The sequence below is a fragment of the Copadichromis virginalis genome, linkage group LG14, assembly GCF_057382275.1.
Source record: "Copadichromis virginalis isolate Kocher_CV1m ecotype Utaka linkage group LG14, C_Virginalis_male_GT1.1, whole genome shotgun sequence".
Lineage (NCBI taxonomy): Eukaryota > Metazoa > Chordata > Actinopteri > Cichliformes > Cichlidae > Copadichromis > Copadichromis virginalis.
Window position 1 is genome coordinate 28,996,287 of NC_140631.1, and position 13,148 is coordinate 29,009,434.

Consider the following 13,148-nt stretch of genomic DNA (forward strand, 5'->3'; position numbering starts at 1 on the left):
AGTGGCTGAAGCAAAAACTCGGGTGCGGGAGGAGTTCGGAGAGCCCATGAAAAAATACATTTTTTCTGGTGACTTCATCGGGTGATGGACTCCAGCTCACACTGACACAGTTCGCAGCCGAATGTGAAGCAGCGGGAATGAGGATCAGCACCTCCAAATCTGAGACCATGGTTTTCAGCCGGAAAAGGGTGGAGTGCCCACTCTGGGTTGGAGACAAGTTCCTGCTCCAAGTGGAGGATTTTAAGTATCTTGGGGTCTTGTTCACGGGTCATGGGAGAAGGGAGCCAGAGATCGACAGACAGATTGGTGGTGTGGCTGTAGTGATGCTGACACTGCACCAGTCCATCATGGTGAAGAGAGAGCTGAGCGTAAAAGCGGTTTACCGGTCGATCTACATCCCTACCCTCACCTATGGTCACAAGCTGTGGGTAGTGACCGAAAGAACGAGATTGTGGATACAAGCGGCGGAAATGAGCTTCCTCCGAAGGGTGGCTGGCCTCTCCCTTAGAGATAGGGTGAGAAGTTCAGCCATTGAGGAGGGGCTTAGAGAAGAGCCCTTGCTCCTTCACATCGAAAGGAGCCAGTTGAGGTGGTTCAGGCGCCTGACAAGGATGACTCCTGGGTGAGGTGTTCCGGGCATGTCCCACCGGGAGGAGGCCCCGGGGCAGACCCAGGATATGCTGGATATATCTCTCGGCTGGCCTGGGAACGCCTTGGTGTTCCCCTGGACAAGCTCAAGGAGGTGGCTAGGGAGAGGGAAATCTGGGCTTCTCTACTTCGGCTGCTGCCCCCACAGCCCCAGATACAGCGGAAGAAAATGGATTGATGGTGGATGTTTTTTTTATTACTGAGTATAATGGAATGCTGAAATTTTGAAGGCCGGTTCTTTTTGTTGAGTTCCAATTCTCTGGTGGGGGCTTGGGGGAATTGAAAACTATTGAAAAATAACTCGGAATCATGTAGTGTTATTGTGAAAGGTGATTTTCTGTTTATTTACTTTACTCCAAATTAAATATTATTGGATTAAAATAAACCAAAAAATAAATAAAAAATAATAACTTTAAAAAGTTTATCTTTAAAAGTAAAATTTGAAGCTATTTAACAGAAAAAAGTTATAAATAAAGAGATTTTTGAAATAAAAAAAAATTGAAAAGTTTTGTTTTTGCATTGAATTTGTACAATAATTGCAAGTACTAGAAGCTCTGATATACTATGATTGATTTTTGTTCATTAAATATTTCTTAGTGTTCTTCTCAGGCTTGAACAATATGATAAAACACTTGGGAGCAAATATACACATTATTAGCCCAAAGCTGGAGGCCAGAATTGCAAAAATCTCCACAACTACAGTGAATTTCCCAGGGGAGCTGACATATGCTGGGATAAATGTGATCCAGACAGTACAAAATATCAACATGCTGAAGGTGATAAGCTTGGCTTCATTGAAATTATCAGGTAATTTGCGGGCTAAGACTGCTAAAACAAAGCAAAAGGCAGCAAGTATGCCTAAGTATCCAAGCACAGCCCAGAAGCCAGCAGCAGAGCCTAATGCACATTCCAATATGATTTTCTCCTTGTACGTGGTTAGATTTTTTATTGGAAAGGGAGGGCTCACTACCAACCAAACAGTACATATTAAAACTTGAAGAAAGGTGAAAGACACAACAGTCATTCTTTGTTGTGGAGGGCCAAACCATTTCATCACATTACTACCTGGAAGTGTCGATTTAAAAGCCATTAAAACCACTATAGTCTTCCCAAGTACACAGGAGATACAGAGCACAAAGGTGATCCCAAATGCAGTGTGACGCAGCATGCAGGACCACTCAGATGGTGCTCCAATGAAAGTTAATGAACATAAGAAACACAGAGCCAGTGAGATGAGCAGCAGGAAGCTCAGCTCAGAGTTGTTGGCCCTGACAATTGGAGTTTTCCTGTGACAAAAGAATACAGCTGCAATTACGATGGTCAGACAGGCACCCACAACTGAGAATGTAGCCAGGATAATTCCTAGGAGGTCTTGAAAGGAAAGATACTCTACAGGCTTAGGGATGCAAGTGTCTCTCTTTGCGTTAGGCCAGAATTCTTTTTGACAAGGTAAACAATCAGTCGAATCTGGATAAAAAACACATAAATACAAAATTTTCTTGATTTTCATATATACACAATGAAACATTTTAAATGCATGGCAATCATTTCTCTTTACCTGTGCTATTACTGATCTCCCCCTCAGGACATGCTGTACAGTCATAGCAGCAGATGGGTTTTCCTTTCTGCAACACTTTACGAGTTCCTGGAGGACAACTGTCCGTGCACACTGACACTGGCACCTGTCAAAGACATAAATGTTGGAGAATACATGTAAATATTTACTATGCAGCTGTAATCATTGTTTAGTAAAGTTTGAATGCTTACTTTCATGCTACCCTCCATCCAGGTAATGTTTTTGTCGATCTGGAATTCCTGGCCCACGGGCCGTGATGCATCATACAGCCCTACAGTCACCATGTCAGTTGCGCCCTTTTCATTTTTCTGCCAGTTAACCAGTTCATAAATAGCCACAGGATCCCCATTAGCGTCAAATGACACATCATAGCCATTTCGGGAAAAATTTACTTTCTTCAGCTCAATTAAAATCTGAAAAGATGAAATTAGGTATAATGGGAGGGGAAAGGAAAAAAAATGCACTATTTCAATAACAAATATTAATATTACATACAATGTTCCCTCTAATCTTTCATGTGTCTGAGCGAACACGCAAACTCCCTGAGCGGTCCCTTGGACCACTGTGAGCAACAGTAGACGTGAGCACTGTGGCCACGCCATCATCGAATCCATCCAAGTTACATGGTTTATTAAAATAATCCAATAACAGCATTTATATTTATGTTAGACTACTTTTAATTAAGTGCTTTAGCCCACTTACATTGAAATTTTAAAAAATCTTGTTCATGACCTGTGTAGTATGTTAACACTATTGGAAGTAAAAATAACTTGAACTCCAATTTATAAACACAACTTTCTTTCTTTTTTTTTAAATAGAGCTCTGACTTTTATTATGAGTCTGTGGTCTGGGAGAGATTCCTGTAACTCTCTGTCTGCAATATACAGTATATAAAGACCAATGTTGGGCAATTAATTATATAGTTACTTCTTCAAAAAAGTTACTGAGTTTTGCAAACAACAAAGTTTTTTGCAGCTGTTTACCTAAACATGCAGCCAAGGCATTTTTTTAGACAAACATTTCAAAATATTTACAGAACAATCAGCTGTTCTGCAACAAATTTGATGCCACACAAATTATTTGTGCCACTCCAAAAAATTATTTCTGTCCACTATGAGATAAAGGAGAACAACAGCCTGATACCTGCAGACCTGACAACAGGAGATGTATCACTGCTGTAACACCTGTAACATTCAGCAGTCGCCTCATTGTTCTGACACACACAACAAAATTATTGACTACACTACACACTAACTACACAAGATTTGTGTCCCAACGTTGCAAATCTCTCACTTCTCAAAACACCGCCGTCACTCCTAAAACTTCCTCCCGTTTCTTAACACTACATGCCATGATTTGATTGGTCGACATGGTACATTTTTCCACCAATAGGAAAGGGTGGGGGGTGTTTTGGTTTCATCTTTGCTCACAGGTGGAGAGTGCTTTCGATCGTTTTCCTTATAAAACGCTGTTTGTACCGTTTCTTCCTGCAGTAAATATAAACAACGATAATATTCAGGAAGAAAACCAAACATTGCATATATTTTTATCATAACTGGCCTATCAACACAATTTAAAACTGGTATATACTGGTATATAAGTCCACACTTTTTCCGTCAATTGTTCCGTCTGTCCCGCTCACATCTCCAATGGTTGTACACGTTGTCATTAACGTGGATTCACTCCACACTGTCAGCCACACCGTTTTGCTAGCTAAAACACCGGCACATAAGGACGCTGTCATAGCCTGTCAACGACTTTGATTAGCTGCGTATATACGAATGTGAGTCGCGTGATTAGCTGCGCTATGGGATAAGGTGGCATCGTTCTAATCCCATACAGGAGCAGCCAGTCACTTACTGACTAACACTGCAAAACAGAATTGTTAAAGTATTTACTTTAATTTCAATTCAGGTTAGAATTGTTTACACAATGCAGATTTTTTTCTGCGCAGAGACCGTGCCAGCAGTGCACAATTGCGCACGCGCGCAGCTTAGAGGGAACACTGATTACATATCAACTCATATTGCAGTTGATGAAAGACACTGGCATCAACATATTTATTTCTTCTGACCTGTTTGGACTCTAACTTGGTTAACTTGTCACACTTTGCAGTGCCATTTATTTCCTTGCACACTGCATTATGGATGGCATGTGCTACTGCATACATGGCCTTGTACACCATGTTAGTAACTCTGAGCTGTGATGTGTCAGTGTACTGGTTTTGAAGATTCTGTATGTCTTCATTTCCATCACATACTTTCTTCTTTGCAGTGGCATCTAAAAATCACAAAAAGACAGAGCAGATGTCAACGTTGAACTAGATCTCAACTGTGTTCTCTTTATAAATGTTGCAAATTATGTTGGTAACATGAAACATATTTCTAAAAGGTTAAAATAAATAAAATAAAAAATGGAAAATAATCCTAGTTTACCATGGCCCTTTCTCAATTCTCAAGTACGCAAGTCCATACTCGCTTGCCGAGAATGTGAGCACGGACTGAGGAACAAATAAAACACTGAAATAAACCAAAGATTAACATTTCAAAGTTATCTAAGAGTCTTAGATATATATATATATATATATATATATATATCCCACAGTTGTTCATGTTTTTAAACCCATTTTGCACAGAGAGGCATATTTTGAAAAATGTATTGATAGCAATGTTGAATATTATTACACAGAAAAAAAAAACAACTACATGTAACATAATTACACCGTGACGCCTCTGCCTTTCTAAATAGAGGGACAGTAACTGCATGTGTAAATGTAAGTGTGTAAAGCCTGAAGATAGAGACAAAATACTGTTAATCTGACTATCTGCCGTTCTGCAATTTATCTCCTGTAAACAATAACGTGGCGCACAGCGTGACGTGGAAAAAGGCACATACCTTTAACGTTGTGTGACGAACTCTGTATTCCTCGTCCACACATAAACCCAAAAAAGGAGTTTTTAAAAATCTCCGTTTTCGGTGATTCCAAACGCCGTTTACGTGTGGACGAAACAGCTGCGTTTTCAAAATCACCCGTGTACGTGCGGACGCAGCGTAAAAGAGTTAGTAGTTTATTTTCTTACTACCTGCAGATTACTTGTATTTGCTTAATTGTTTACTAAATGTTTGAGGTGTGAAATAAACCGCAATGGAGCAAAATATGGGTGTGTGTGGTTGGAGGATGTGATTGTGCGTGGGCGCGCGGGAGTGGGGCGAATATTTTTTTTGTAAAACAAAGGGGGGCCAAGCAAAAAAAGTTTGGGAACCACTGCTCTATATCATCATGAAGGTATCCGATGATGAATCAAACTACACATGACCAATTTAAGATGACACAGCAACAAGATGCTATGTCAACCCTGAGCCTCCAATTTTTGTTTTAAAAGTGTGAACTTCAAAGTATGTACCAGTTTTTAAATTGTGTTAATAGGCCACATAAAACCAGAGTTACAATAACAAATACACACAATGTCTTTTTCCTGAATATTGTTGTCATGTTTACTGCAGAAAGAAACGGTAAAAACAGTGTTTTCTAAGGAAAGCGCTCAAAAGCAGTCTCTTCTTGCGATCAAAAAAAGAAAGAAAAGAAAAAACACCTTTTTCATATAGATGGAAAAATGTGCCATATCGACCACTCAGAAGATGATATGGCAAAATGGCTTTGGTTGTTTAGGAAGAGGGGGAAAACAGCTGAAAGAAAGAGAGAGAGAGAGAGAGCGAGTTTTGAGATGTAAGAGATTGGCATGTTAGGAATGTGTAGTAAGTGTGTTGTGCAGTGTGTTGAACAATGAGGCAACTGCTGAATATTGCAGTTACTGCCAAAACGCCACCAAAGGCCGCTTGCAATGTAAACGTTGCCTCCAGGTCGAAGAGGCAACATATTTGCACATATTCAACTCTGTATATTTTATATATTTTATTATTATTATTATTATTTTTTTTTTTTTTTTTTTTTTTTTTTACTATTTAATTTGTAAAAATGTGTACACACACACACACGTAGGAAAATATTTAGTATACACATCCAGAAATGCATACACTATTATATATTGTACATATATTTATTAGTTTCAGGTTGGCCATTCTTGTATTTTGCTCGTTTGTGTTGTTGTGTTTGCACATCTCTGTTGCTTGTGGGGCTCGCACACAAGAATTTCACTCGCACGTGCTGTGCCAGTGTGCCTGCACATGTGATGTGACAATAAAAGTGATTTGATTTGATTTGATTTGAAGACATGAGGGGTGATACACCTCCTGCTTTCAGGCCTGCAGGTATCAGGCTTGTGATGTTCTCCTTTATGTTAGAGTGGACAGAAATATTTTTTTGGAGTAGCAAAAATAATTTGCGCGTTATCTTATTACCTGATTGTTCTATAAGTACTTTGAATTGGTTATATAAAAACTAGGAGCATTAATTGCAATTAATTAATTTGAAAAAAACAATGTACTAAAAAAATTATGTATTTAATTGCAGTTTGCATTCCAGGCAAAGGCTAACTTTTGTCAATGCACAATTTTCTGGTATATCGATTACACTGATGCACACATCAGAATCAGAAGAAAGTGCATTGCTAGGAATGATTGGAGGCAAGTTTAATTTCAAAAGACTACCCAATGGAAGGCTTGATGAAAGTGTGGCTTTGTGCAAACTGTGAAAAATGGAGTTTGCATACCACAGAAGCACTTCAACTTTCCATTACCATCTAAATGCAAAACATGTTGCTAGCAGTCTGAGTACCAACAAAAGGTAATGGCAGCCCAAACTTGATGAAATGACTAACTTAAGGACTAAAATTAGTAAGTCAACATTGGACAAATTTACAAATTCTCTTGCAAAATTGATTGCTCTGGACTGTAACCCACTATCAGTGGTAGAAGATAGGGGGTTAGAAAATGTACTACACTTAGCGTCAGGTGATCCAACTTCCAACTGCTCTGCCAAAAGACTATTTCAAGTAAAATTCAACAGCTTTATGACACTGAAAAGCAAGAAAAATTAGACGCCTTATAGACAGCCCTGCTAATATGGAGGAACTACACCAAGAGCAAACAAGACTGGGGCAACAGCCAAACAAAAGCACAAGCTAGTCATTATAACTCCATCAGAGCTGGTAAAACTCCAAAAGCTAGCGACTGTCCTTGAGCCATGCAAGTAAATTAAACTATTTTTTAACTTTTTGTTACTGTTTCTTCAAAAAGCTCTATTCGTTCTTTAAGTCTGACCTCATTAGCCGTGTCTGGTCCCAAACTCTGCTGCATGTCCATAAGCCAAATGATCACTGCGGCATCACTGAGAGTTAAAAAGTGTCTAAATTCTTTCATCTGTAATAAAAAGATCAGTGTGGCTGCTCTACCAGGTGTAGCAATTAAGTTAAACATCCAGGCATCCATGAAAACGGAATTTATTAAACTTAACGGAGTTAGAAGTTAGCAAGGAGTTAGCTCGCTAGCTTCCATCTAAATATAATATAGCCTGTCCTGACTGAGAGATTTCTGAAACAAATTAAGATGTACAGCTCTGCTATCACTTCTGACATAAATGAAGACAGAAAAGTAAACAGCAGTGGCGTTTGTAGGGTTACTTTAGTTTGGCTAGCTGATATATAACTGATATATAACAATGAGCTAAGTGATAGCTAGCGACACAGCTATGTTAGCATAATATAAACAGTGAAGGTGGAGGATGAACGCTAACTTCTTTCCACTCGATAAAAGTTGCCGTGAGGATTCTCGATTGTTCATTAATTCATTAGTCATTAATATACTGCTGCATGGGCTGGGCTGTAGTTGCATCATAAGTGTTATAACCTCAGGACAAAAATGCTCAAAAACTCAGGTGCCACTTTTAGGACGTTTACTGACCACTTTTAGAAACAACCACAGGTAGTCACAACACTCACAACACATATAGGAAACTGTTGCTCACATAACATTCCGATAGGGAAAACCCTGAAAAACCTCTGAAGGTTCCGGCGTGCAACGCCCCCAAACATACATTAACAATAACACTGTCTACAACAGTAAGGTTTTAAAAACTGAGCTTTAAAATGAATAGCGCTAATAAAAACCGAGAGAAGGCGACTGGCTGTCGCCCTCGCTGATTTTAGGGGCTTTTTGAGAATGAATAGAACCAGACACAAAGCATTAAAACATGTTAAAAACACAAAAGCCTTATTAAACGCAGGGTAGTTTGGGCCCGGAAGGAGGATTCATCACATCATCACTTAAAGACCGGATATTTGACAGTTATTGTGTAGATTAATAATTACTTTCTTGAACTGTCTACTACAGGTTTGTGACTGAGCTTCTTAGAGCAGAGACATATGTCTCATGTTCAGGGGTTTATCTGTTTTCTGCCACCTGCATCACACCATGGAGGTCTCCGATGATGACTCAAACTACATGGTGAAATTCAAGGCTACCTGCACAATGTGTAGCTACCCTCAACCACCTGTGGCTCAAGATAGCTACTGTGCTTGGCCACACTTTAAGGATTTAAAGTGTCTTGCAAGGAGGAGAGCGAGAAGAGGTTTGGACCACCCTTGAGGCCCTGCTGCAGGAACAGTGTAAAAATAAAAGCCTCAGCACAGCCTCAGATGAAAAGATTTCCTCTCATCAGAAAAGAGGAACCACTGAGCAACAGACCAGTTCTTTTTTTCTTTAGCCCAGGTAAGACGCTTCTGACATCTGTTGTTCAGGAGCAGCTTGACAAGAGGAATACGACATTTGAAGCCCATGTCCAGGCTCTTGATGCACTAACTCTTACTAACTAACTAACACTTTTGAATGGCCTTTTTCCTGACAATCCTCTCCAGGCTGTGGTCATCCCTGTTGTTTGTGCACCATTTTCTTCCATGCTTTTCCCTTACACATAACTTTCTATTAATGTGTTTTGATACAGCTCTTTGGGAACATTCAAGTAGGTCAGCAGTCTTCCCCATAAATGGGATTCCTACTGAACCAGACTGAGAGATAAAGGCTCAGGAACCCTTTGCAGCTGTTTTGAATTAATTAGCTGATTAGACATTAACACTTTGAGCCTACAATATTGAACCTTTTTCACCATATCCTAATTTTCTGAGCTTTTGAATTTTGGGTTTTCATAAGGTGTAAGTCATAATAATCAAACTTAAAACAAATAAAGGTGTGAAATTTTTCACTTTGCATGCAGTAAGTCTAAATCTTATATTACGTTCACCTTTTAAGTTGAATTACTGATATAAATAAACTTTTGCATAATATTCTTATTTTTCGAGTTACACCTGTATTTTCTCCTCACACTTGGTCATGATTAATAACTTTTCAATGAAAGTAGGTCAGCCCATGAAGCAACATCAGACTTTGTAACATCAGCAGTTGATCAGATAATTTAAACCAAGAAAAATGTCTTACTTTTGGTCAGTGTGCAGTTAAATGCATCCTCCCAGAACTCAGTAAGTATTTGAGAAGAAGCCACTTGTGAGGGGGACAGATTCAGCAGGAAGTCTCTGAGACCTAGGATTCTAGACTTCGGAATCCCAAATCCAATGGCCCCAGCACAGAAACTAAACCTCGTTAATTCTGGGTTGGTTACCCATGATTCACTGCCTATCCACTGGCGGGGTGGGGAATGCTGATGTGATAGCTCCTCCAAAAGTGCCCTCATGTCCCCCAAAGAGAGAAGTGCCACAACAACCATGGCTGTAGACCTTGACAGACAATATTGTGCATTAGAAGCATTTTAAAATGTAAATGTATGAAAATTTTTAATTTAGACAGTAAAACTAATATTTGCAGAATAAATATCTGTGATGAGGACACCTGCGGATAACATCTGCTACTTTCTGAATTCTGCTATGTGGGTATGTTCGATGGAAAGAAAGAGAGTATTCCACACAGATCCCCTCTTTCTGTGCTGCTTTTAGAAATGAAGCCATGCCATTATTTCCATAATCCGAATCTGATCGAACAGCACCTATCCAAGTCCAGCCAAAGTGTTTTACCAGCTTGGCCATTGCTTCAGCTTGGAACTGGTCACTGGGAATTGTTCTGAAGAAATTTGGGTACTGCTGCTTGTCAGACAAGCATGCGCATGTTGAAAAGTGGCTAACCTAAACCAAATTAAATAAAACATCACACACCGCAAAATCAAATATCATGCACATACATATTTTAAATACAAAAATTGACAGAAATTGAAAACATTTACCTGGGGAATGTTAAAGGACCTGATGACTTTTGACAAACTGATGGATTCTGTAGACCCCGAGCCACCAACAACAGCCATCACCATACCAGAATGTGAGCAATTGTTATCCATGGAAAACACAGGGTCGAAGCTATTTAGAAACTGAAATGCCATGTGCACTGCTACAGGCACTGATCCACATGAGTCATATATCTGATACCCGAGCCTGATTCCGGGCAGCAGCTCTGTACTGTTGTTAATCTCTTCTATGGCAAAAACCATTGCACGCGATGATTGCAGTTCACTGGTGAAAAGGCTGCAAATAGTTGTGTCACTGTTAGCATATACACTGTAGATTTAGTTTAAGTTAAATGTTACAAAAATAAAATAAAGAAAAAATCAACAACAGGATAATTTAAACAAATTAAAGTATTTTTATTTCCTTTTAAATATAATTCCTTTCCTATATTTCCTGTATAAAACTGTTATTTAACATATTGTATAATTTCTGTTTTGAAAATACAACAATTTTTTTATAAAGAATAAAAGACCTTTTTTTTTTTTTTTTTTACATTTTTTAACACTACACAGAATCAATGTAGTTCCATAGAACATAACACACATGAAAACATTTCTCTCCTCATACAGTCCAACATGTTTTTAGCACCTTCTTCTTCCCATTACTGAACTTCTTACTTACTAACCTTCCTTTGCATTTTGCAGGCTCAGGCATGCTGGTGTAGTCACTGTAAACTGTGTTCATGTAGACGTGAAGGGAAAAATCACCACCAATAACAAAGTCCCCATCCTTTGAAAATGCAGGTAGACGAGTGCTTCCCTGCAGCTTGCAGTTCAGAGAGGATGTCGACGTACCAGCTTGAGCTCCTATATGCCTAGTCATTTGTCTCATACCATCTAGACACACTGCAAAGGCAACAGCTGAGTTGAGGTGAAACAAACACACAGCCAATGCCAGACCAATTTTAACAGCTGCTATCTCCATTTCCATCTAAAATTGTCTGTATATGGGCACAAATTGTTTCCATTGGCTATATAAGTCTTCAGACAAAGGGGTTTGGTCATCTTTTTAAGGACATGTGGTCGTGGATTAACCCTTACATAGTGTTGACATTCTAAGTCTTCACAGTATGGTTCATGTACATTTTGATTGGGACCAAGATTTCCCTCATAACTATCGGTTATGATAAATTATGAACTTCAGATTAATTTAGAATGGATAATCAACAGAATTTTAATCCTTAACTAATGTTTCATAGAGCAGAAAGAGTGTAAATTTTTTGTGTACATTTTTGGTTTTACACCAGTTGTTTTTGGAGAAAAACATATTATCACACAAGATCTTATGTCGGTATGCCTAAGACAGAAACATATCATAAAAAAAACCATATCAATAATTTAAACATATAATTTTAGAAAGTGTAAATGGAAAGAAAATTCTGGAATTGTTGGGATTTATTATATAACTGTACTTCGTAACCATTACTACTACTAACATTGTCTTTACTATGTAACTAATATCTGTAGTGATACAAAGGAATTAAAATTTAGAGCACAAAAGTCATTCATTAGTCTGCATTCAAATTATTGGGAGGAAATGTTGGATATTTGGGATTTTTATGTGTTTCTTAACCTCACTAAAATGGCAGCTCAGGTGCTTCTCTGTTCTCACGACATTCCACTCCATCTTTGATAGCTGTTTTAATCTTAGTTAGCTCATAATAAACAGATTCCACTTTTTTGAAAAAAAAGTACCTTTTATCCACTATACTTTTTTACTTGTACTTGAGTACATTTATGAAGAAGAAACTGTACTTTTACTCTGCTACATTTGGCAATATTTGACCCGTTACTTTTTTAAAAAAAATAATTAATTTCACACATTAGATAATGCTTCTAATAATAGATCATGGTGCCAGTGGAGTTTCCTGTAACTCTTTCACCAATCAGATGTAGCCATGCGGTCACACAACCAGTTATGAACTGTGGCGGGCAGAGCGGCCCAAGCCTTTCTGAATTTCTTTTTAGCTCTGTTTAGGTGCATGCCAGTCTTCATGTTACAGAAGCTGTGTCGAACTCGATTCCTCGAGGTGTCTGTGTACTGGAACTTTTTGATATGTCCATAGTCCAATTAATTAAATGGCTAAATTGCCACCTCTGCATGCAGTACTATAGAGTCTTGCTAATGACCTAATGATTTTATACTGGTGTGTTGCGGTGAGGACATGTTTAATAGTTTTAGGACACTGGGCCTCGAGGATTGGAGTGATTTTCCTCCTGCCCTCAGTTTGACTAAACTAGAATCACATATTTTCGGTGCTACGTTGTGGTGAGATAAGTTCGTGGGTGTTGTCTGCAGCTTCTATTGTCCTTTTAATGTCTCGCTGGTTAGCTAGCGTGAGCTATAAGCTAACAGCTAGCCTGGTTAATAACGCCAGAGTTCCACGCACATGTAAACACAGTATTTCTGTGGTGTTGATGCTGTGCTGAGCGGGCAGCACCCGAAGCAATTGAAGTGTCGGAATGTGGAAATTTCAGCATCGCTTGAAAAAACTGCCAGCTAGCAAAGTCCCTCTCACCGGTAGGTAGGGTTGCCAACCGTCCCTTAAAAAACGGAATCATTCTGTATTTCGAAACAAAAGTACACGTCCCGTATTGAGCTAATAAAGGACGCACTTTGTCCCGTAATACAGTGAGAATCAAAAGTAGTCTATAAATGTTAATGGAATTAACGCTTTGTTG

General features: G+C 38.8%; 1 protein-coding gene across 2 annotated transcripts; it reads right to left on the reverse strand.

The window, feature by feature from the left end:
• Positions 1-1,210: 1,210 nt before the first annotated feature.
• Positions 1,211-11,232, reverse strand: LOC146694212 (extracellular calcium-sensing receptor-like). 2 transcript variants are annotated; one of them, XM_085478852.1, is made up of 9 exons: positions 11,078-11,232; positions 10,410-10,692; positions 10,022-10,311; positions 9,614-9,909; positions 7,917-7,925; positions 4,299-4,483; positions 2,416-2,637; positions 2,207-2,330; positions 1,211-2,115 (listed from the first exon to the last, which is right to left on the reverse strand). In XM_085478852.1, the coding sequence occupies exons 1-9, from the start codon at positions 11,149-11,151 to the stop codon at positions 1,211-1,213; spliced, it is 2,388 nt and encodes a 795-aa protein (XP_085334978.1). In that variant the 5' UTR covers positions 11,152-11,232. The 2 variants fall into 2 exon arrangements, with proteins under 2 accessions (XP_085334978.1, XP_085334979.1); XM_085478853.1 differs by lacking the exons at positions 7,917-7,925; positions 11,078-11,232 and having other exon boundaries at positions 4,299-4,504; positions 10,410-10,685.
• Positions 11,233-13,148: the final 1,916 nt, after the last annotated feature.